The following is a 23,283-nucleotide window of genomic DNA, read 5'->3' on the forward strand; positions in this document are numbered from 1 at the left end:
GACTAACTAACTGACGGAAGGGAGATGCAGGTTTTCATAGTAAATGTGACCTACGGTCGCAACAATACCAATCAATTGGTATTAATAAAGGGGAGAAATAATCGACCAAAGTTAAGTTTCCAAACCTTTTGTGAGGAGTTTTACATTATTAATGCAGTGGTTCTCAACCTTTTTAATTTCAAGGAGCCCCAGTTAGATATGCATTAGGCCACACCCCCCAATTAGTACAATTTGTTAGAGCTCAAATGGAAATGTCACATTTGGTAGTTTTTTAGATTTTTGGAGATTCCCATCATAGAGTGGTCAACAGGCTGATAGCATCTGTCCTCATGTGTAAGTTGTGTCTTAGTTACCTCCTCTCCTGTTTCACCTGGGCTACCTCGTTGACCCTGATGAAACAAAAACAACATATGGATTAGTGGATAAGTGTTGTATATGTATAACCTCGCGTCACCAGACCTTCCACCTCGGAGGAAAGCCTGGTCTGTGTTCCTAAATCGCTCGTGTGATCCGGTCTAGGCGTGGTTTAGACCGGATGATAAAAAATAAAAAATAAAATATATACAAATAAAATCGGCATCGTTGTTTTGATCCCCTCTCATAGAGTTCTGTTTGTTTTTAGTCTAGCCAGTCGCTACGAGTTGGAATAAACATACCAAACATACTATTCCAAAATGTAGTTGAAGAAATGTGTCGGATTCATACACCACATCAAGGCTTTTATTGGGTAGGCCCTACAATTATGATGCTGGGAATTATTTGGGGTTTCCGGTTTGGGGGTTCCAGCCTGATGACTACAAACCAGACCACAACATGATAAGTTATCATCCGATCATAAACCCGAAATGGTATGCCTCCCAGACAGACAGACAGACAGACAGACAGACAGACAGACAGACAGACAGACAGACAGAGGATATATACGCATATATCGTCTCTGTCCAAAATTGTTACTGCACAAAATGCATCAATTCACACCACGTTTCGAGCTTGTGGAACTGCTACTTTTCATGTTTTTGTCTGACTCTGCAGTATGATCTAATAGGGTGATTACGAAAAAACACCAAAAGTTTGAATATGGAGATAGGTTTCCGTAGTGACAATATGCTATACTAGTCTGTACACCCCCTCCTGCCCGCTACTCCATGCCTCTGGTCATTCATTTTTATGGCCTGTGGTGATAGGTTATCCTTGCTTCTGGTCAGACTGAATTAAATACAGGCATTTCCTTTTGAGAAATGCATGTCTTATAAATTATGTTTGATATAGTATGTTTAAAGTTGAATTAAATAATAATGAATGCATCGCAATGTGACGCTCTGTGAGCTCCTATTTTCACTATTTGTCATATTAATCAGGGCTTGTGCTTAACGCAGATGTTTAAGGAAATGCGGGTAAAGAGTGGTTAAGAAAATGTCTCAGTTTCCATTTTTCACCCCAAAATCAAACCCTAAACGATTCACAACCTGTGGGCCTGGGTGAGCCGGGAGGATTATTGCAAGTGGGCCCACAAATAACAGGCAAAACTCTAACACGTTATTGATAACATAACATTAAAACAAACAAGAATTGATTAAATCAATTAATTACCAGCTGCATTATTATTATCTGTGGGGGTCCGCTATAACTGCCTAACAGTAACATTTCCTCATCGCGTGACGTAGCACGTAGGCTATGTTTAAAAAGAGTTGCAGACACTTGGGGGTAAGTCTGCAATCAAAGATTTAAATTGACCGTATGTTATGGGAGAACAGATCTTTAATTTAAGCTGTAGGTCATTCCACGTGGTTGGGGCACTAAAACAAAAGGCTGTTTTCCCCACCTCTGTGGTTATATACTGCGTTAGTTCCAGTGTTCCACTGATCCAAACCAGAACACAATCGATTGATCATTAGAATAAACATGCTCTGAAACTGCACTCATCTACCCATTATTTGGTACACAATGAATGATTGACCTTACATTACAAACATTATAGTATAAACATTACAGTACCTTGAGGCCCTTAGTGCCTGGCATTCCTGGATGTCCTGGCTGTCCAGCTCTTCCTGGATCCCCTGGTTTTCCCTTAAACATAATTTAGTTAATTCCGGAGTAGCCGTGTTCTTACCGAATTCTGATGTTATTATATCAATTAACCAGTGGTAGAAGCAGAAACATTTAATAATAAAAATCCATGCCAAGAGCTCGTCAGCTGCGGCGGGTCTATCTTTAAATCGCGTATTTTGATCGCTCAACTTCTTTTTTTTGTTTACAGAGTTTTGTCCCAAATGGGCAAATGTTTAAGGCGAGCGGCTGATAGATCCCTCCTCCCTGCTCAGAGCTACAGCGCGCTAAAGAATACTTTTTTTTATTTTTTGTCTCTACCAGTGGTTAATGGTTATATATTATCATCAGATTACGATAAGAAAACGGCTACTCCGGAATTCTCCTTTAAAGGACAACTTTAGTTTTTTTCAACCAAGGTTCATGTTTTAGGTTGTCATTAGAGAAAGTCAAAGGTTGGGTTAGGTTGTTATTAGAGAAAGTAAAAGGTTGTGTTAGGTTGTTATTAGAGAAAGTGAAGATTTTTTAATTTGCTGCTTTCTTTCGTTCTAGGGATTTTAGCTGTTTTTGACAGGGGGGCGGGGGCATTCGAGCATGGGGCTAAATATGTCTTTTTTTACAAAATATTTTTTTTTTTTATTATTATTTACTATAGTCCTACTAGACCCCAAGAATGTACATCTCGCGACAAATGATCACGAGATCTACTGAATGTATCAAACTGACATATTGAGCCTATGACACACAGTGTGGCTTCCCCCCATCCTGAAGATCCTGTGATCTTCTGTGGCCAGATGTAATTTCCCGAGGTCTATTATGGCTATAGTAAATAAAATAAAATAAAATCGCCATAATATTTTGTCAAAAAATACATATTTAGCCCCATGCTCGAATGCCCCGCCCCCTGTCAAAAACAGCTAAAATCCCTAAAACGAAAGAAAGCAGCAAATGAAAAAAAATTAACACTCATCTTTTACTTTCTCTAATAACAACCTAAAACATGAACCTTGGTTGAAAAAAACTAAAGTTGTCCTTTAAGCTTAATTTATGCTAAGGCAAAATAGTCATGTCGCTCTTCAAAAAAATACATAATTTGCGTCAATACATGTTTCAGATGAAAATATTAAAATAAGTCATGTTGGTCTACTGATATTGTCGCACGACATGACACCTTTTCACCAAAGTAAGAATTAGGCTTTTTAAGATATACTATCAAAACAATGTTACTGGTGTATTCAATTACAGCACTGTGTAAAGTCATTTTCTGGATCACACTGAGTAAATACCATTGGCCTGAATATAAGAAAAAAAACGGGGTCGTATTATAATCGGGGACTAGACTATTTGACATTCAATGTTCTTTTTCCACAAATGAGTCTTGAAAAATGGGGGTCGTCTTATAATCAAAGTCGTTATATTCGACACAATACGGTACATATTATCTTCTATTCACAGCATTGAGCCATACATCGTACATAAACATTCTGTTTAATGGCTTTATTTTAAAACTACGTTCTCCAAAGTAATTCAAATGTTGCTATTTTGTCCAAGTCAGCGAGACTGTTAAGTCATCAAGGGTCTAAACATGCCAGTATGGTCCTTTGAAATAGATGCCATTTATAAAAAATGTCCATAAAACATAAATATACCTCCAGTCCTGGATTCCCATGAATGCCTGGTACTCCACTTTCACCCTTGTTTCCCTTTATTCAGAAAACAATGGGCAATTATGTTAAATTGAGATTGTAGTCTATGAGTTCATATTAAAAAAATACACCATGACATTCATTTGACTGTAGTTACACTATTCAGCTACACTATTCATCGGAATGGCGGGGTTTAAACCCCTTTTCGATAGACCCCGCCATTTCGACTAAACGTTTTCGGAGTGGCGGGTGTTCGAAGTGGGGGTGTTTCGAAGTGGCGATCTGTTCCCGTAGTTACAGTAGTGTTCCACTGTCTTACCATAATACACATGGATTGATTGAGTGCAGTCTTGTAAATATACTTTGCTAATTATGCGGTTGAGGTACTGATATATAGAGTGAGAGACTCAATATAGAAAGGAAATGTGGATGGAGGTCTGGCTGAGGCAGGTCATTTGGTTTCTTTTCCAAATGGACACGCTCCAATAATTTCAGATTGAGGCTCGTCCAAGCGCTGTGTCCATAAACTACAGTTTAATTCCTTTGCCATTTACCAATATGCATTGGCTCGTTAATGTGGACATACGCTAATTAGAAGTGATTGGGAGACAGCGTGTCCAGACCAGCGCAGGCCACACTGCTTACATTTACACCAAAATTCCACTGACGAAGGCAGTAGGATTGGAACACCACTTAGTTGGGCATCTTTGGTGTGGCCAAGAGGTTATAACTCCGGCTGGAGCCTGTTTTATTTTAACGGCACAGGAAATGCAGCCCAAAAGAAACAGACAATGCTGACACAAGTATAAGTTTGAACATCTCGGTATACACTCTGGTTAGAACAAAAACTATAAAAGGTTTACAGTTTGAGTACAGACATAAATATCAAATATATAAATGTTAAAATGTAATAGAGCAACAAGCCGCAAGAGGCCTGGTTTACAGTTATTGTAAAACAGTTAAGGGCCACAACGCAACACAATAATTTACTGATAACAAATAGTCATTCTTCTGCCAAGCAATGCAGTTCTTCAGAGATGTTCAGCGGAATATGGTTGCCAAGCAACACACAGACACAGCATCATTTTTCAACACTGGCATAGAACTGATGTAGAGCCTGTTTTAGCTCCATTTTTATGATTGTTTTCATATCCATAGCCAGATATTTCTCAGCACACCCAGTCTGAAAACAGCAAACAAACAGACTACGTATGTTGTATCTTGTAGATCGGCTTCTTTCTGTGCACGACAACAATGCTTCCGCAACTAGAATTATGATTTTTACCTTTCCAGCTCTTAAATTTCACCTCAGTACTGAAGTAATGCAGTCACAGGTGTGCATTTAGAGCATGTAAAGTATTTTACAACGGCTTCGAACATGGCTTAGCCAATCATAAGCAAGGACATGAACGATCTGTTTAATAGTGTTGGTTTTAGCACACTGTTGGTCAATATAACATACAATATATGGTGCTTCCCCCTGTCAACTGTGGCGCTTCCTATGGTGCTTCCCTGTCATCTATGGTGCTTCCTATGGTACTTCCCTGTCTTATATGGTGCTTCCTATGGTGCTTCCCTGTCATCTATGGTGCTTCCTATGGTGCTTTCTTGTTTTCTATGGTGCTTCCCTGTCATCTATGGTGCTTCCTATGGTGCCTCCCTGTCTTCTATGGTGCTTCCTATGGTGCTTCCTATGGTGCCTCCCTGTCTTCTATGGTGCTTCCTATGGTGCTTCCTATGGTGCCTCCCTGTCTTCTATGGTGCTTCCTATGGTGCTTCCTATGGTGCTTCCTATGGTGCCTCCCTGTCTTCTATGGTGCTTCCTATGGTGCTTCCTATGGTGCCTCCCTGTCTTCTATGGTGCTTCCTATGGTGCTTCCTATGGTGCCTCCCTGTCTTCTATGGTGCTTCCTATGGTGCCTCCCTGTCTTCTATGGTGCTTCCTATGGTGCTTTCTATGGTGCCTCCCTGTCTTCTATGGTGCTTCCTATGTTGCCTCCCTGTCTTCTATGGTGCCTCCCTGTCTTCTATGGTGCCTCCTATGGTGCCTCCCTGTCTTCTATGGTGCTTCCTATGTTGCCTCCCTGTCTTCTATGGTGCTTCCTATGGTGCTTTCTATGGTGCCTCCCTGTCTTCTATGGTGCTTCCTATGGTGCTTCCTATGTTGCCTCCCTGTCTTCTATGGTGCTTCCTATGGTGCTTTCTATGGTGCCTCCCTGTCTTCTATGGTGCTTCCTATGGTGCCTCCCTGTCTTCTATGGTGCCTCCCTGTCTTCTATGGTGCTTCCTATGGTGCCTCCCTGTCTTCTATGGTGCTTCCCTGTCATCTATGGTGCTTCCTATGGTACTTCCCTGTCTTATATGGTGCTTCCTATGGTGCTTCCCTGTCATCTATGGTGCTTCCTATGGTGCTTTCTTGTTTTCTATGGTGCTTCCCTGTCATCTATGGTGCTTCCTATGGTGCCTCCCTGTCTTCTATGGTGCTTCCTATGGTGCTTCCTATGGTGCCTCCCTGTCTTCTATGGTGCTTCCTATGGTGCTTCCTATGGTGCCTCCCTGTCTTCTATGGTGCTTCCTATGGTGCTTCCTATGGTGCTTCCTATGGTGCCTCCCTGTCTTCTATGGTGCTTCCTATGGTGCTTCCTATGGTGCCTCCCTGTCTTCTATGGTGCTTCCTATGGTGCTTCCTATGGTGCCTCCCTGTCTTCTATGGTGCTTCCTATGGTGCCTCCCTGTCTTCTATGGTGCTTCCTATGGTGCTTTCTATGGTGCCTCCCTGTCTTCTATGGTGCTTCCTATGTTGCCTCCCTGTCTTCTATGGTGCCTCCCTGTCTTCTATGGTGCCTCCCTGTCTTCTATGGTGCCTCCTATGGTGCCTCCCTGTCTTCTATGGTGCTTCCTATGTTGCCTCCCTGTCTTCTATGGTGCTTCCTATGGTGCTTCCTATGTTGCCTCCCTGTCTTCTATGGTGCTTCCTATGGTGCTTTCTATGGTGCCTCCCTGTCTTCTATGGTGCTTCCTATGGTGCCTCCCTGTCTTCTATGGTGCCTCCCTGTCTTCTATGGTGCTTCCTATGGTGCCTCCCTGTCTTCTATGGTGCCTCCCTGTCTTCTATGGTGCTTCCTATGGTGCCTCCCTGTCTTCTATGGTGCCTCCTTGTCTTCTATGGTGCCTCCTATGGTGCCTCCTTGTCTTCTATGGTGCCTCCTATGGTGCCTCCCTGTCTTCTATGGTGCTTCCTATGGTGCCTCCCTGTCTTCTATGGTGCCTCCTATGGTGCCTCCCTGTCTTCTATGGTGCTTCCGACTTGGCAAGGCCTGACGATGTTTGGCGTCGTTTCAGTACGCTGCAGCCTTGTTGCCTATGGTTTGGCGTCGTTTTAGTACGCTGCAGCCTTGTAGCCTATGGTTACTGTAGTTTCATCTGTTTACACTATGTTACATGATACAGTACACTGTTAGGGTTAAGGTTCACCTATGTGGTCCTATAAGTATGAGTCCCAAAATGAACATGAATAATAGATCAGAATACCAAAGTATGACTTTTATAAGAAGAATGATTGGTCACCATTACCTTTTGTCCATCTTGTCCTGTTAAGCCGTCAGCACCAGGTAAACCCATCTCACCCTGCAGGAGTATGAGAATGCTGTTGTACTGTAACGCCTAATTTATACTCCATCGTATGATGGTGTTGCTCACAGAAATAGCCTATGTACAAGCTTGTGGCTCTGTAAATTGGTTGTTTTTCTCGAGCAACACTGTGTGACAAAGTATACAGTAAATTAGACTCAAGTCTTACTTTAACACTCAAAATCATAATGAGTCTTTATTGTCCCATATAGGGATATTCCATTCCATCAACACTGTTGATGTTACAGCAGCAGGTATGATTTAAAGTATAAAGTATGAAATTGTATTCTGCGACACCACAGCGCAACTACTGTATACCGATTATGCACTGGGGTTTCGCAGAATAAGAGTTATTTTTGGTGTGCAGCACAATGCATGCAGTAACTACATTTAGTATGAATCAGGCATTAAACTCACAGAAGGCTGAACAGTAAATCAACTTACAGGTGGTCCAACTGATCCTTTTAAGCCCTTTGGTCCAGGCATACCAGCTTCCCCCTGAGATTATAACAGATTTGGTTGTTGATGCACACTGATTTGCAGATACAAATTTCAATTATCGTATGGTTAACAATAACATGCTAATTAAATTACCAACTTGCTAATATGTACGCTTATGTTGTAAGGTACTGTAAACCTTTTGTTGGGAAATCACAGCACCAAATATCTAAGTAAATGACTTGTAATAGTCTCATGCTTGGCAGTAAATGATCTTATTCTAAATGAAGTTAGTTTTACATACAGATAGTAGATAGGTAGTAGAGTAGATATACAATATTATGTATATCAACTCTACTATACTATTATTACTATATGTATTGTACGTGTCTGTACACTCACCTTAAGTCCATTCAGGCCTGCGTTTCCTGGTAAGCCAGGCATACCCTTGGGAACAGAGAAACAAAGAAATCACTGAGTATCATATATAATCAATCACACACTATCTATGAACAATCAGTCTATGCTTTATTTCTTACCAAATACTATGTCGATAATGTAGCTGTTATGAAACGGAATGCCGCAGAAGGGAACTTGCATCACACTGCCTTCACGATATATATCTGCAATATAATGTCTACTAACCGTTTATTATAATACTTCCTGTGTGGAATTGTAAATGTATAGGGGACACCATTCATTCTCAACTACTATGCTTAAAAAGTGTTAAAACATAGCTGCACATATATACTGTACTATGGTCCTAGTTTAATATAGCCCCAAGGTACTTAATGATCATGTTTAATATAATGAGAAATGTGAGACTCTGTTAGGCAAGAATTTATAAACTCTTATTCAAAGTAAGTTTGTATTTTTTTTCCAGACCAGAGTGTGTAAAGACCATCAGGAGTCTGATAATTCTTTCCGCCAGGTCGAAGGCTAGAGACATTGTGTGCTTGCCTAGTTGCCTCTAGTGTGTGCACTGTGCACGCAGCTACTCTTTCGCAAACAGTTGTACCCGTCTGTCTGTCCCTTCCTTGGGAGATATGCGCTCTGTGGAGTGCCCCTTTTTAGTAATTCGTTACTAGTACTACCCCTGTGTAGTGCATACATACTGTACATTTATCTAGACAAAACTGTGTGCACTGCAGTACTAGTATGTCACAGTACAGTACATGTTAATACTATTCAGTATATTCCAACAAATCTACTCTAGTCTACAGAGACATCACTCTGTAGACACATCACATCTTAAATTAAGAGTGTCTGCTATATGCCTAAATTGTAAATTGTGACTGTGTTTGAGTGTGTTTGAGTGATGTCTCTGTATTAAGAGTCTTAATCCAGAGTGATTTACAGTAAAAAGCAAGAATACATCAAATACATAGAAATAGTCAGCAAGGATCATAAGCAAGCTAAGAACCTAACATCCGTCGAACAGTAATATCTGTACTGTACATACAATGAAACTATGAGTATACAAGTATAGAGTGCTATGTCTATATAACATGCTATCTAAGGCTAGTGCAAGTGCTACGGGCTAATATGGAGTCTCAAGAAGTGGGGTTTCAGACTACGGTGGAAGATTGGGAGTGAGTCTTCAGTTCTGATTACAATGGGAATAGTTCATTCCATAGTTTTGGAGCCAGAGGGAGAAGAGTCTGGGACATTTGGAGCATTGTACCGGCTGTGAAGGTTCTGCCTGCTTCCCTGTTGGATCAGACTTTAAAGATATGGGTGTGCCATACCTATGGTTGCTTTGTAGGCCAGCATAAGTGTTTTGTACTCAGCAACTGGGAGCCAATGGAGGGAGCAGAGAAGGGGGGAGACATGTGAGAATTGTGGGTGTGTTTGAGTGTATTTGAGTGATGTCTCTGTATTAAGAGTCTTAATCCAGCTTGATTTACAGTAAAAAGCAAGAATACATCAAATACATAGAAATGGTCAGCAAGGATCATAACCAAGCTAAGAACCTAACAATGGGAATAGTTCATTCCATAGTTTTGGAGCCGGAGGGAGAAGAGTCTGGTACATTTGGAGCATTGTACCGGCTGTGAAGGTTCTGCCTGCTCCCCTGTTGGATCAGACTTTAAAGATATGGGTGTGCCATACCTATGGTTGCTTTGTGGAGGGAGCGGAGAACGGGGGAGACATGTGAGAATTTTGGCTGGTTGAAGACCAAGCGTTCTGGGGCTTTCTGGCTTAAGTGCTCACTCACTCACACTTTCTCACACACTTTCACACACTTTCTCACACACTTTCACACACTTTCTCACACACTTTCTCTCTCTCACACACACACACACACACACACACACACACACACACACACACACACACACACACACACACACACACACACACACACACACACACACACACACACACACAGTAGATTATCATTGTTAATGTGGGTTGAGGGTTAATTTATTCTTTGCACGCCTCTTTCGACAAATGTCACTCTAGGTGTAGAGTGACAATGTCCATTCACCCCAAATGTCACTCTGAACAAAAGGAACAGAGCATCTGCTTGTTCTTACCGGTTTGGAAACAAGCTGATAAAAGCTGCACTGTAGAGGAGTTTCCATTGACTGGTAAATAAAATAAATGGTGCATTTAGAAAACGCCTTTCTCCAAAGCGCTTTACAATGTGCATTGCATTCATCCAATTTACACACACATTCACCCACCGACTGTGGAGGCAACCGTGCAAGGTACAGCAGCCTGCTCATCGGGAGCGGTTAGGGGTGTATTGCTCATGGACACTCTGACACACGCACCCAGGATTCCCGGGGATTGAACCGGGAATCTTCCGGTACAAAGTTGTCCGCTCTACCCAGGAGGTAGAGCGGACAACTTTGTACCGGAAGATAGCCACTGCCACGCTGGACCTGAAAGTAATTTATTTCAATGGTAGAATGTAAAGTCTCCAGTTATTTTTGGATCCATTGTGGGGCACGCATGTCATGTGTTTTTACAACAAAGTATGTATGCCCCCACAGCCAATCACATGCTACTATGTGTACAGTATGTACAGTATGTCTGAATGTCCCCACTAAAGTAGACAAATCACAGCTCACGCCGCTACATGCATGATGTCATGAAACCAAAACTTAACGGTGGTGTAATTTAGTATAATAGAGAGTTGGCTTATATAATAATGGGAATGCTGCTAAACTCACACAGACAGCACTGAAGCCAACGATTCATACACAAACTGCACACCTACTGTAGTAATTTGACACAGCTGGATAGGATACTGTACAAATGGTAAATGGTGCATTTATATAGCGCCTTTATCCAAGGCGCTTTACATAGATTGTGCATTACATTCACCCATTCATACACCGATTGCGGCGGAAGCCATGCAAGGTACCAACCAACACATCGGGAGCAATTTTGGGTTCAGTGTCTTGCCCAAGGACACTTCGACATGTAGCCAGGAGGAGCCGGGATTCGAACCACTGACCCATGGATCATTGGACGACCTGCTCTACCTCCTGAGCCACAGCCGCCCCGTACACAGACCTAAATTATAATAGCGAAGAAATGCGATAATTAAAGTCATGATAACTAATGTTTAGGAAGAAAGACCACACCTAAAACACTCAATTTGTGTGCAAAGCAGCAGTCGCTCCCCCATAGACGATGCATTGCACCTCACCGCTTTCTCAGAACACAGGATCGAAATGCTACTGCTGCTATAGTGCCTAGAAGGCAGAGACCTATCCCGGTCACCAAACAGCATGGTGTGTGTATGTGTGTGTGCATGTGTTCATGCGTGTGTGTGTGTGTGTGTGTGTGTGTGTGTGTGTGTGTGTGTGTGTGTGTGTGTGTGTGTGTGTGTGTGTGTGTGTGTGTGTGTGTGTGTGTGTGTGTGTGTGTGTGTGTGTGTGTGTGTGTGTAGTATACACATGTGGGGTAGGGCATTAAGCAACTAGTAAGTTTTTCTTTTCTTTTCTTTTTTACATAATAGGTAGTTAAACAACTAGGCAACTAGTCAACTAGTAAAAATGAAAAGTGAATGCCCTAATGTGGGGAATATCACTGATTTAGGGACACTGGTGTGAACTAAAGTGTCAGGCCATACTATCAAGTAAAGTTTGAGTAATGTTATTTATCACATTCAACTCACACGCATGTTGCACTTGTATTGACATATTCATCTTTTGCCATTAGATAAAACCGCAAAATGACACATAAATCAGGTAAGGTGGCCGGCATAATGGTGTCAGTCATGACATCTGTAGTAGGCCTATAGAGATGACTGATATCATATGCTGGACACCAGAGATGAAATGTTTTTATAATCGTCATGGGGGCCCTGCTGGTGGTGGTTTCATTGTGAACAAGTAGCCTAAGCAGTAGGGTATGCATACCCTACATGGCAGGTGAAAACGAAAGCCACCAGATTAGCATTTGAATGCCTGATCTGCATGTGTACAAGAGGACAGGCAATGCGGACACGCCGGACAGTGAGGACAAAAGAGGTGTTAAGGTGCGTTCAGACTTGGATGGTTAGAGCGGCGCAATTACATACAAAGTCAATGCAAAGATGAGAATTGCGTGAACGGACGCGGCGCGACCTGGCGCGGTACAAACGGGACGAACCGAGGCGAATATATATATTCAGGACTAATTCCTCATGGGGGCTGGAGCCCCGCCACCCCCACAGAGTCTACGTCACTGCCATGGGGGCTGGAGCCCCGCCGCCCCCACAGAGTCACTGCTGGACACCTATGGGGCAAACCCTGGCCAAATATGGACATGACTGACATCATACTCATAGTATAGATTTATACATAATGATGTCACTCATGTCCATATTTGGGCAAGTTTCAGCCCAATCCAACCTCCTTTGACTTCCAGTATCCATCTTCTATTATCTATTAATGTATTAATTCAGCATACATCTGGCAACATCTGCCTGTATGTCTGTACTAATCTCGAGAAGTGTTCAACCAGTCGACTTCAACTACAACTTGGCATTTTGTTGTAATTGCTGAGAACCAAAGGGAGTGTGTCGAGTGTGAAGTCGGTTGGAGAAAATTGCCAGCGATTGCCCAAACATTATGTGAAAAAGAATGTGTGGTGGAGGTACTAAGTTGGCCTACTGCAAGTGTGCACAATACATTACAAAATTGAAACAGCAATCTTTAAAAAGATCTTTAAAGATTCCCCTTAAAATATATCAGACATAGCTGCAGTTGATTCAGAACTCTGCTGCTCGAGTCCTTTATCAAGACAAAGAAAGTGGATCATGCAGTATCACTCCAGTTCTCAGATCTTTACACTGTCTCCTTCCTGTCTGTTAAAAGATTGAAATACTGCTGGCTTAAGCACTGAAATACATTTCTCATGTGCTATATTATTTACAATGTAGGCGTTTAGCAGACGCTCTCAACCAGAGCGACTTACAATAAGCAAGGTAAACACACATGCAGAGACACTGTAGTGCCTCAGTAAACTAACATCACAAGTGAACTAATAAGGTAGACTAGACAGTGAACCTAGCATCTGTCTAAAATAATAACCTGCTATCTAAAGTTTAATTTTGTGGATTCCCACATACTACAACAGGTATTTAACAGAGAGGTGTTCCTCTCTCCCAGATTAGTTTACCAAGACCTGATGGGGGGTAGGTACCATCACACACATGTTGGGAAATGCCCTAAGGTACAATCCTGTTTGTTACAAGTCACTAATCTCTATTAAACATTTTTCATAAGAATGTATTGTTTATTACAAGTCACTAAATCTCTATGAAACCGATTTATATAACAGACAGTTCCAGTCCTTGATTGTTATTGGTGTAGCCGTGCTTGAAGCTGTTGTAAAGTTTCCTATAAAGTAAACACACACCTGTGGATACATTACATCAGCATTGCTGCGCCAAATAAATTGTTTCAAAATGTCAGGTTTCTCTGCGAATTTTGATTTACAAGGCGGGCTTAGCGTGGGGGAGTGGTGGAAAGAGACAGACAGGATAGAGGAGGAAGATCAAACGGAAAGGAGACGCATGCTGAACTTAATGAGAGAAAAATTGAAGAGCTGGAAAAGTCAAGCAACGAGGCCGGGGTCATTAAACAGACTATGAGGTCCGTTCACCGTTTTCAGTGGGCTGAGACAGAGCTGGCTATTGATTTGAAAACAATCATACAACTGAGCAAAACCAGGCTCTCTGTCAGTTGCCATTTTAAGCATGCTTCCACCTCGTCTGTGTTGCTGTGTACAGTATGTGTTGCTTGGCAACAATTATGTTAAATGTTGCTTACATGTTGCTACAGTACATTGCCTGGCAGAAGAATTATTATTTATTATTTTATAAAAGCAAATAAGCAAATAAGCCGTGCAAGGCCATGGTTCACAGTGATTTTAGATGTTTAAATTTTGGCCTATAACGTAGGTCATACAATCAAAAGAATAATTCCCCTTGGATTCCTTGGATCATGACGCAACTGCCCAAATAAGACATGCCCATTTCCACCTGACAGGTAGTCATGTGATCAAGTATCTGTCAGATTTTTCCGATTGACTATGGTTAGCTTTTAAAGGCCCCATTTAGACTGCAGTCACATCAAGTCAAATCTGATTCAAATCAGATTTTCTTCTCAAATCTGATCTTTTGGCCCGACCTTTCACACTACCATTTGCAAGTGACCATATCTGATCTGTACGGACCCCCCAAATGGCCATTCTTAATGATATTTGTTTGATTTGTTATCTTGTGATCTCGAATTAGTATTTTGTGGCCACGAATTAGTATTTTGTGGCCACGAAATACTAATTCGAGATCACAAGATAACGAATCAAAAAAATATATATCATTAAGAATGGCCATTTGGGGGCTCCGTAGATCTGTGTATTCAGACTGGCAGCCAGATCTAGCCTGAATCAGATCTGTGCCACATCCAGATTGGAATCTGATTAGTTTAAATACGTCTAAACACAAACAAGTCACATACAAGTCCCATGGAATCCCATGGAATTTAAATCAGGTTGTTGCATTCAGAGGACGGATCACCCGTGACCCAGACTCCAATCTGGGCGTGGCACAGATCTGATTCAGGCTAGATTCAGGCTAGGTTTGGCTGCCAGTGTAAATGGGGCCTTAGGTTTAAGTTGAAAACTGGTAGAATAAAAAACACTCAAAAAACACAGGTGCACTTTGGAGTAAAGGGTTATAGACATATGCAAAGAGAAGAGAAGTCTACGGCACTGCTGCAAAGAAGAAGCCTTTATTAGATCATGACTGGGACAGTTGCCTTCTGGCAGGAGCCTTCGTCAGATAAATTGTGTAATATTGTTTGCCTTCACAGAACCCTGATGTGTTATTGCTCTGATCAGTCTACAAATGAGTGACTCCTACATAGAGACATTACAGCAAGCACCAGTACATATACTGTAACTACAGACAGGCTACTACTATACTACTGAGATAATACTGTTCAATAAGGCTGCAACTAACGTATCAGTTATTTTCGTAGTGATTATTCTATCGATCTCTTTTTCAATTAACCGAACCATTGAGAAGCAACTTGCCTTGCTTTTGAAATTACGTCATATGGCGGCAAAGTCTATGGACTTGCCGTTGTATCGTATCGTTTTGTAATGGAAATAATCTGTATCGAATCGTTTTGCAATGGAAATAATACATTTAGTCAATACTAAGTACGTGTGCATTGTATTTAGCAATTTTAAGAAAAAAGAAAAAGATGGGTTTAATTATTTTTCCATTCCATATAGCTACAATTGGTCTATCGATAAATGTGTGTATTCTGTGTTCATGTCAAGGCGTGGGTTTGTCCATATCATCATCATCAAACTATAATCATCATCAAACTATAATTCACTCAATGTCTGTCTGTCTGAATGAATGTCTGAAACACTGCCGCTGCTCCTCACTGCCTGCACCAATCGCTCTCACTTTTCACACGGGCATTGACCATAATCAAAATCCTCAAAATAAACACTGACAACGTTACTCCCATCACATTAGAGGGTGAAGCACTGCCTAGATAGGTAAAGCTCTCCACCTCCTCTGGTGGAGAGCTTTACCTATCTAGGCAGTATCGTGGACAAACTTGGCGGGACAGACGCTGACATGAAAGTTAGGATGGGAAAGGCAAGAGCAGCTTTCCATTAGCTGAAGAATGTCTGGGGATCCTCAGATCTTCCCATAAAAACAAATATCAGGATCTTTACCTCCATGGTAAAGCCTGTTCTGCCTGTATGGAGCAGAAACTTGGAGAACAACCGTCAACACCATGAAGAAAATCCAGACTTTCATAAACACCTGCCTGAGAAGAATCCTCTGAATCCGCTGGCCTAACACAATCAGCAACCTGGAACTGTGGCAGCGAACAGGCCAACACCTTGTGGAAGAAGAAATTCCCCAAAGACGCTGGCGATGGATTGGCCACACCCTTCGCAAGCCTGCATCTAGAATCACAAGATACGCCCTGTTCTTGAACCCACAAGGGAGAAGGAAAAGGGGCAGACCAAGAAACACCTGGCGGCGTGACCTAGATGCGGATGTGAAGAGATCTGGCCATACATGGGGACAGCTGTAAGTAAGTAAGTAATTGACCATAATATTATGGAGGTCTTAACGAAGCCCTTTTTCCCATTTAACACATTCAAAATTAAAAATGACTTTAGTGCATTCAAATTTCCCCATCAACTCACATGGGAAAACGCGCAACCCCACACCACCGTCCCCTAGCGACACCAGCATCACAGGCCACTGTTCTCGGTGATGCTTCCTCGCCTCGCCTCGCCTCGACAGACAGACGGACGGACGGACGGACGGACGGACGGACGGACGGACGGACGGACGGACGGACGGACGGACGGACGGACGGACGGACGGACGGACGGACGGACGGACGGACAGACAGACAGACAGACAGACAGACAGACAGACAGACAGACAGACAGACAGACAGACAGACAGACAGACAGACAGACAGACAGACAGACAGACAGACAGACAGACAGACAGACAGACAGACGCTGCAACCACATTTTGTGGTGGCTATATATGGTACTAAAGTAATGGTAATGCAACCAAGTGTACAACAAGGAATGAACAACAATTTCACTATTTACTATAGACTCTTATCCAAAGCACTTTACAATGTATTTCACATTCACCCATTCACACACCAATGGCAGAGGAAACCACTCACAGCACCAACCTGCTCATCTGGAACAGTTAGAGGTTAACTGTGTTGCTCAAGTACACTTTGAAATGCAGCCAGGAGGAGGATCGAATTGGGAACATTCCAGTTCCAAGACGTCCGCTCTACCTCCTCAACCACTGCCTGCCAGGCAGGACTTAACCACTAATGCACCATTCTGTCACACGACTTGCACAATGGTGTCACGCAAATATAGTGAAAATAGCAAAGCAATACACAATGCATTGTGAGCAACAACAATGAACAACAACAATGACCCTAACCCTAACCAAAGGAAAGAATGATAGCCTACATTTTCCACCAAAATCAATTAATAGAGTTAGAGTAGTTTGATTATGTTTTCACATATTCTTCAAAACCAACATGCTGAGTAAAGGGGTCTTCTAGAGATCAAGCAGAAATGCATAACCTATGTGCTCAGCACATTGAGTAACCACTAACTCACAAGTATGGAGAAGATTTTGGTGGAAGAATTCAATTAAGTTCTAATTAGTATTCTTCAGATAAAAGATAAAAGCAGACATCTAAATCCCAGAAAGCATGTTTGAGGCTGTGCCAGGCCAACCATGCCCATGGTTTCTGGAGCTACCCCAATTAAAAGCCTTTATGGGATAATATAAATGCAACTATTGAAGACCTTATGGGATATGTCATTCTAAACAATTTTGCTGTGATGTATCTAGAGAAAAATAAGGCTGTACAAAGCGGACAGACAGACAGACAGACAGACAGACAGACAGACAGACAGACAGACAGACAGACAGACAGACAGACAGACAGACAGACAGACAGACAGACAGACGCACGCTGCAACCACTTTTTGTGGTGGCTATATATGGTACTAAAGTAATGGTAATGCAACCAAGTGTACAACAAGGAATCAACAACAAGGAATCAAACCTAAACCTGCAGGGAGAGAAATTCCTAGGAACAGTCAAATGTTTTAGATGATGATCCATGAGCAAGATGAATGCAGCATGTGTATGGCATGCATTTACTTTTTTCTCCTAATGCTGCCCAGAAGATTCCTATCCCCTTAGTCCAGTAATGAATTCCCTACCAGCACTCATTAGGCCCTGGCAACAGAAAACCTCCCTTAAGCAGGTCACCAGGACGGTGACCTTTTAAAGTAGGGGTCTATCTGAAAGGTATAACCATATCACTTAGATACAAACTCAATAATTCGTTCATAACCACCAACTTTATAGTCTCCCAGCCTCCAAATTATCATTTGTTCATGTTTGCCCTGTGTCGCCGTCTCGTCGAGTAAGAATTCTGCTTGTGATTCCTTTGCAACCAAGTGGGCCCCCTCCTCTCTCTCTGTCTGAGCTACACATGGTTTTCACAATCTTGTGTGCAACATTGTGTTGTGACTAGTTAGTTTTATTTTCTAATGTTTTTAATATTGTGTTCTAGTGCCTATGGGCACTGGGGCAAACAGCCAAACTGACTAGAGAGAGGTCTTTAGTGTGAGGTTATATTAAATCCCAAAGGTATATGTATGCAAATCTATTTTGATTGTGTTTTATGTCATTTGGAGGTATGATGGTTGTATTAAGTCCCAAAGGTACAGAAATGTATTTTGGATTATGTGTTTTGCTGTAATTTGAAAATATGACTATGTGGAACTGAAGCAGTTCTCTTAGTTCTCTTTGTGATAGATACCGTTGCTCACTGTTGCTGAGCAGTGTGCATAACTGTTGTTTTTCCCATGTGTATTATTTATTAGAACAGTTCAATTTTTGAGGTGCCTTACTCCTTTAATTTAATGTTAGTCGGGTCAATGTGGTTTCCTCAGCATTCCAGGACCTGCATGGTTTTATTGGTAGCCAGGCAGCTGCTACAGTATGCTGCCCGGCCTCCCGCTTACTGCAGCCTCTGGTCTGGAGTCCGACTGATCCCGATTTCACAGTCCTAGCCCACCGATTACCAATATTTTGACCGATAGTGTCAATAATGTACGAAATAAATTATATTTGATTAAAGATAGATTTGAGAGTAGATCCCTGCTGACAGGTGCCGCCCCAGCCCGTAGGGGTACGTGTCGTGACAAATATCACCCTCCCCGCACAGCTTGTGTTTGTATAGACACTTGACAAAACTGCACGCACCGCATTGGATTCGAATCCATAGACTCTAGAATATTTACCACTGCGTCACCCGTGCGCCTGTTAAATAGATTTGTCAATTTTCACCTACTAAACTTTAGTAGGTGATAATTGTCAACATCTTCGGGATCGGGCCGCTATGAGGCCCTCACACCTACGTTGCACCGCCAATCCGACCGATGTCTGATGTCGGCTTTTCAGTCCCCTCCAGAATGCCCATATGAGATCTCTGTATCCGTCAGTCCTTGACCCTTTTAATGAGATCCCTGATGCAGTGATGTCATTACAATATGCCCATACCCTGTTTATTGGCATGCCCATCTATGGGTATATTGGTCGAATCGGCGGTTCTGGACAAACGCATATGCAAACGACTTGGCGGCAATGCACTACACTCCCTTGCCGATGTGGGTGCAGAGTTTGAAGTTGGTCGGTCTCATATATAGTATGCACAGTCTATGGCAGGGGTGTCCAAACTTTTTTCAAAGGGGGTCATATTAGAAAATATTAAAACACCCAAGGGCCAACTACGTAATCTACCTTCGGATTTAAACGATTCTATTTAACTATCATCATCTTCAATATTTAATATAAATGAACTTTTTTCAGCCTTATGTACTGTATGTCACATTACCAAATGTAACCAGACGAGCAAGGTAAAAAAGAAAGAAGAAATACAAGGAACACTGACAAATTATACTAAGGGAAATGCCTAGGTTAAAAAACGTTAATGTTAAAATGTCCCATACTGTTGGGCGTGCCGTTCATAATACAATGCAGGTATGAAGCTGCGCGGCATATCAAATTCGGCCCAGGGCCGCATTTGGCCCGCGGGCCGCACTTTGGACACCCCTTGTATATGGGCATAGTTATGTCTATGTCATAGTGACATGCCTACTGTATATGTGAGCTGGTTTGTTTATGGTTATATCTGAGTCATAGTGATATGCCTATATATGGGCATATCAGGTTTGTATATGGTTATGTGTAAGTCAGAGGGACGGTGGTCCTCCCGCTGGCCGGCCTGCCCTATAGGCCTACTGCCCTCCCATTAGACAATTTTAACATAGGATAGGCCTAATGACATAGTGTACATGCTCAAACAACTGCTAAAGAAATAATCATTTCTGGACACATCAGCTTTACTGAAATGCAAAAATACAAAAAAGTACAAACAGATATAATTTATAAACCCGAGTTCAAATCCGAGTCCCATCTTGCATGTCTCTAGCTCTCTGCCTGCATATTACACTGGCCTAAAATTGATTTATTTTGTTATATACACCACCTACTGTACTTTTCACCTACTACTTTCTCTTTCTATCCAATCAAAGACATATACTCGGCAATGAGACTTTGCTCAATTCCCTAACTCTAAAACAACAGCATGAATGATATAGTACTCCATAACCATAATAAAATAAAAAATGGCAGCTTACATACTTTTTTATTTGCTGAAATTAAGGAATTAAAAAGAAAAGTAGCTCAAGTTTAAAATGCACTAATGACAGGCATGGAAGCAAATAGCCATTTCAAAATAAACAGTTTAGTACATGAACCATTTACGAGGTTCTGCACGTCCAGAAAAAACTACCTTGGAAAGCCTGTTGAGCTTTTCCCCCAAAAGATAAACAGGAGCAGATGTTTAGATGTTGACTCGGACTGTGTTTTGCGTAACATGGAAACATGCAGGATGGAGAGATACAGACTGTCAACCAGCTAGACAGACACTCGATCGATCAGACAAACAGACTGACAGACGGAACGATTGATTATATTAAATTCTCCCCCATAATTCTTCAACGCATCAATAAATCAGTCAGCCCATGCAAGGGCACATAAATAGCAAAATCTTGTCTAAACTCCACAAAGTATCAATGCGGTGTCCTGAATACAATGCCGAGTCTATTGTTCTAGTAGTGGAACGAAGTTCGTACAGCCCCGGTGGAAGAACTGAATCATCATTTTGTTCCCCCCTCCCCAAAAGTTCAGGGACAATGCTCATGTTCATGATCAATGGGGCGGTTGCGTGGTTGAAACACTTTCTTCCTAAAACAAATTCTCTGTCACCATTGGACCACAGCATTCATTCACTAGGTTGGTTTCCCTGCCTTGGATACGAGTGTGAGCTTGCCAGTTACATAATAATGGTTATCCTAAAATGAACTGGAGAGGAAACCACTTCTAATATTCTTCAGAATTGCTCTCATGCCATCTGTCATGCCTTTAACTCTTCGTCGTTTGAAACAACAACCACAGATTTAGTGCAAATCTTTCACAATGTGTGTGTGTTTTTTTTGTTCAGTTTATTCTCAATGCATTTATCAGTGTCTTAGGGCTGTTTTTTATGCTCTCGTATTTGCATTTTTGTTCTTTCTTTATTACCATTACATATCCATTGTTTAAACATCCAGCTTTATCCACTTCAGCACTACAGTGTGTATTTCATTTACACCAAATATTCTTACTTAAAATAGCCAGTCTACAGCTCGCATCCTGCCTAGAATAGGGAAGAAAATGTGTAGACTCATAACTCACCGGATGACCCTCTCTCCCATCACCACCAGGCATACCATTAGCTCCGGCTTCTCCCTTCAAGACAAGACAAACAACTGTTTTAAATTAACATATCAGAACACTAATCAAATTCGCATGCATATGTTTGCATTAGCTATTGCAAAAGCAAGCTGCGTTATTAAATAACCATCACAAAATGGAGCTTGTCACTTATATTCAATCAGGACAAAACATAAACAACTAGAAAAAGTGCCCTTCTGGGCACAGGTCTCCACCAGGAGGATAGGACTGTGTGAGATGTTTGGCAAAATGTTTAGGAGTAATATAAATAAGTAATATGTTTGCCTTTGATGGCAATTGGATGATTTGAGGCATTTTGTTCCAAAAATGTGTTTTGCAAAAATCAACCTGTTGGTGGCGCTATAACAGGCCAATGTGAAAAGGGTGGGATATATTCCTCAGCCTAGTAAGAAAATGTGTGAAAGATTTGACGTAAATTGCATGCTGCGTTCATGATTTGAGGCTTTTGTTCAAAACGGGGCAATCTTGCAAACTGTGAAAGCCAATTATAGCCAATTAGGATGGAATATGAAATATCGGACAGATCCGACTTGAGCACATGACCATAGAGATACTGTGTAACGATTTTTGAGATTTTTGGACAGAATCTGGAGGAGTAATATCCAAAAATGTGTTTTACAAAATTCGGCCTCCTGGTGGCGCTATAAAAGGCAGATGTGGAAAATGCAGGTCAAAGGTTTGTCCTTGGCCTCTAGGTAGTGTGCATGCAACGTTTCACGCAGATCGGTGCAGTTTTAGGTAAACAATGTGAAAAGCTGCCTCATGGTGGCGCTATAACAGGCCGTTCTGGAAAATGCGGGGCAGAGGTTCATCGTTGGCATCCAGGGAGTGTGTGTGCAAAGTTTGGCATCGACCGGGTTAACGGTGCCGGAGATTAGCTGGTAACGGACGGACGGAAGGACACACGGACGGACGGACACACACACGGACGGACGGACGGACACACACACGGACGGAGTGCAAAACATACTCTCTCCCCATGCCTTCGGCCTGGTGGAGACAATTACAGTTAGTTGTCTTTGATTTAAGACACAATGCTGTATTTATTATGATGACATGCACCTAGATGGTGATGAACACCATTGATGTTTTGTGTTACTCTGACATGATGAAAAACAAATGTCAGAGATCGCCTGGGAACATAAATTAGAAATAAGAAAATACAAGAGGAAACAATAATAAGGCTCATCTGCTTCTTGATCTCTATTGCTATGTGAACCAACAACTAGCAACTGTAAAACATTTCCAAAGCTGCCAAACATCAAATCCTTTTGGACATTGTTCTGAGAGTGTACTGTACGTGCTTAACGTACACGCCAAGCCAAAGTCATGCTTTCATTCATCCTTTAATCTCTGCCTGAGTGACTTTTGCAAGACAAATCATTCAGACCTTTTGACCAGGTCTCCCTGATAATCCATCTTTTCCATCTCTTCCGGGTGAGCCCTGCAATTGAACAAAAGTGTTATTTGTTTTTTTTGTAGTAATACTGAACATGAAGTCTGGATATAATTTCAAAATGTTAATACGCACTGGCTCGCCTGAATATCCTGGTGGGCCAAAGTCTCCTCGGCTCCCCTTTTCACCCTGGAATTAAAATGGCAGCATTGATGTTA

General features: G+C 41.9%; 2 protein-coding genes across 3 annotated transcripts in view; one reads left to right on the plus strand and one right to left on the minus strand.

The window, feature by feature from the left end:
- fam83b (family with sequence similarity 83 member B) overlaps positions 1-23,283 on the plus strand; it is a 360,421-nt gene that overhangs the window by 241,070 nt on the left and 96,068 nt on the right. The window lies entirely within an intron of this gene.
- The window catches only part of col21a1 (collagen, type XXI, alpha 1), a 50,394-nt gene that overhangs the window by 8,812 nt on the left and 18,299 nt on the right, over positions 1-23,283 (minus strand). The window contains exons 14-22 of one of the 2 annotated variants that reach the window (XR_013790939.1): positions 23,201-23,254; positions 23,060-23,113; positions 21,610-21,663; positions 8,163-8,207; positions 7,767-7,820; positions 7,266-7,319; positions 3,696-3,749; positions 1,996-2,057; positions 354-389 (exon numbers count right to left, since the gene is read on the minus strand). Coding sequence is in view for 1 of the 2 variants with exons in the window: in XM_079512060.1 (XP_079368186.1) it covers positions 354-389; positions 1,996-2,067; positions 3,696-3,749; positions 7,266-7,319; positions 7,767-7,820; positions 8,163-8,207; positions 21,610-21,663; positions 23,060-23,113; positions 23,201-23,254 (477 nt within the window). In the remaining variant the exon portion in view is untranslated. Of the gene's footprint in view, positions 1-353; positions 390-1,995; positions 2,068-3,695; positions 3,750-7,265; positions 7,320-7,766; positions 7,821-8,162; positions 8,208-21,609; positions 21,664-23,059; positions 23,114-23,200; positions 23,255-23,283 lie in introns of both variants that reach the window. The other variant, XM_079512060.1, reaches the window with a different exon arrangement.

The sequence above is a fragment of the Electrona antarctica genome, assembly GCF_951216825.1.
Source record: "Electrona antarctica genome assembly, chromosome: 10".
Lineage (NCBI taxonomy): Eukaryota > Metazoa > Chordata > Actinopteri > Myctophiformes > Myctophidae > Electrona > Electrona antarctica.